The sequence below is a fragment of the Penaeus vannamei genome, chromosome 35 (genome assembly GCF_042767895.1).
Source record: "Penaeus vannamei isolate JL-2024 chromosome 35, ASM4276789v1, whole genome shotgun sequence".
Lineage (NCBI taxonomy): Eukaryota > Metazoa > Arthropoda > Malacostraca > Decapoda > Penaeidae > Penaeus > Penaeus vannamei.
The window spans coordinates 30,165,819-30,168,318 of record NC_091583.1 but is presented as its reverse complement, the minus strand read 5'-3'; the positions used below and the strand labels follow the sequence as shown (position 1 = coordinate 30,168,318).

At 30.6% G+C, this 2,500-nt stretch overlaps 1 protein-coding gene across 1 annotated transcript in view; it reads left to right on the top strand.

The window, feature by feature from the left end:
• gry (trafficking protein particle complex subunit 11 gry) overlaps positions 1-1,965 on the top strand; it is a gene marked incomplete at its 5' end in the record, with an annotated part of 17,582 nt that extends 15,617 nt beyond the window's left edge. The window contains 1 exon segment of the mRNA XM_070114389.1: positions 355-1,965. Within this exon segment, the coding sequence (XP_069970490.1) occupies positions 355-426 (72 nt within the window).
• Positions 1,966-2,500: the final 535 nt, after the last annotated feature.

Genomic DNA, 2,500 nt, shown 5'->3' with positions numbered 1-2,500 from the left:
CCAGGTGCAGCAGTTTGATGTCTCTTTCTGTATCTATGGGATAGGCAGTCTAAAATATTTTTACTGCTCCTTGCTCTTATAAGTTATTATGTATTCTGGAGCTTTAGGAATTGAATATTTTTCTTATGAAAAAAAAGATAATGGTAGAAAATGTAAATGTAATCGCCATCATCTAGAATTCCTCACACAGAATATAGCATAAAACAGCACACTGTCTTGTATGTAATTGATATCATTATAGCACATCAAAAACAATATCAAATTAGTCATCCAAACATGGCATCAATCTCACTATTTTTGATAATGTGTTCATCTAGTGACAGAGCTCTTAAACCACGTCTCTTCCCCACACAGCCTCAAGCCAAGAGGAACGACACAGAAGTAGCAGCCTTGTCCAGCCAACTCGCAACCATGGTCGCTAGTTGATCTCTCCCTGTTGCGAAGAGAGTCGCTTTTTGAGGGCTGTGGAGGGAAGGAAGATACGTAAGAGAGACAGCGGGATTCAGGTGATAGGAAAGAGAATGGATTCAGATGGGAGATTCCGATTCATGTAGTTTCTCCCTTTTCGTCTTTCTCTTTTCCTTGTGTTTTGTGGTGAGAAGAAAGTTAAAATGTGAACAGTTTTAATCCTCAACTATGTGATATGGCGTCCCTTCACATTTTATGCTGCTTCCATGGTGAATTGGATGTTGAGGTGTCAGCCGTTATTTTCACCGCAGATAAAAGGGACAAATGAAATTAACAAGACAAATTATGATCTGTCTTGTCTTTTTTCTTAAGGGGGAGGGGGGATTTTTTGTTATATTTTGTTGCTATATATTTTCTTAAGGGGGGAGGGGTCAATGCATAATATTGTTTGATCTCCATTTTACTTTACGTAACTTTATTCTGTTTGTGTGAATGTATGACATGATTGTGACATCACAAAATTGTAATTTTATTAAAGTATGGAAAAAGATTGTTTAGAAACAAATTATTTTACAGTTGTATCTTGTAGGAATTTCATTCTTCAGGTTAAATGAAGTACTTTATTTTCTTAGTGCAAATGCTTTTATTACTAAAGGAGAAAGTGAAAGTTTATTCCCCGATCGAACAGTAAAACATAACGGTGCTTCCTGTGCAGCCAGCTTGGAGGTTCTCTTGATTCTCATTATTATATGTCCAGGATGTTTAACTTTGTTTACCTTTAGTTATGTTAGAATTTATTTTTTTTTATTTTTTCAAAAACTACCTGGAAATTCCAATCAAGTGAATATGTTAGCAATCAAGTGAATATGTTAGCAAAAGCTTGTTGACGATCTTTTTCTTTATTATAGTAATATTGAAAAACCTAGGGTTTTTTTTTCGCTGTTAATTGTAATGCATAAGAATATAGATGGAAATTACAGCATAAAACCATACTAATCTTGCTTTAAAAGTTGCCTGTAAAATGGCACCGACACTTCAGGTTGCCACGTTGTTTAGCTACAACACAAGAGCTTCCTTTATGAACAGATATATTCAATGGCAGAGAAAACAGATTAAGAATATAGTAAGCAATCCAATTTTCATAGCAGCTTCAACGTCTGTTTAGTCTAGTCAAGAGACACTTGGATTGTTTATGTTACATAGTATTATTGCTTTTTCCTTTAGATAAGGAGACTGCAGCAGAACCTTAGACCTTTGTATCATTATTATTTTCAAACTGTTATGTATGCTTTGTTGAGAGAGAGAGAGAGAGAGGGAGAAATAGAGAGATAGAGAGAGAGAGAGATTGATTGATTGATTGACTGATTGATTTATAACTGATTGCTCTTGTTCAGTAGTGTTTTCATCATTATGAAAAGGTTTTGTTCTATATTCATTATTTGATATATTGTTTATTGCTATCATAATAAAGCATTTACAGCTCATGTTAACTCCATAAAGATTATAAGTGTAAATCTGTTATTTCTGAAAATTAAATTAAACATTAACTTTTACAAATTTGTTTTTCCTGCCTCATGAGTTATGACAACCATGCGCCCTTTTTGGTTTTGGTTTAATTGGGCTAAAATTGCCTGATTAGAAAAGAACATGTGGATTATCTGTATTAACCCTTCATTACACACGCGTAGATAGTTACGAGACCCTAACACCTAAAAGGAATCCATGTACCTGGGCAACTTCTAAGACATTTTGATTCTGTATTTTAAAAAATTGTATAGTAATGTGTGAAAAAAGAAAAAGAAGAAGAAGAAAAGAAAAAAAAGAAAGAAGAAAAGAAAAAAAAGGAAACAAGAAAAAAAAAAATTATATATATATATATATATATATATATATATATATATATATATATATATATATATATATATATATATATATATATATATATATATATATATATATATATATATATATATATATATATATATATTATATTATATTAACGTATATATATATATACATATATATATATATATATATATATATATATTATATTATATTAAAATATATATATATATATATATATATATATATA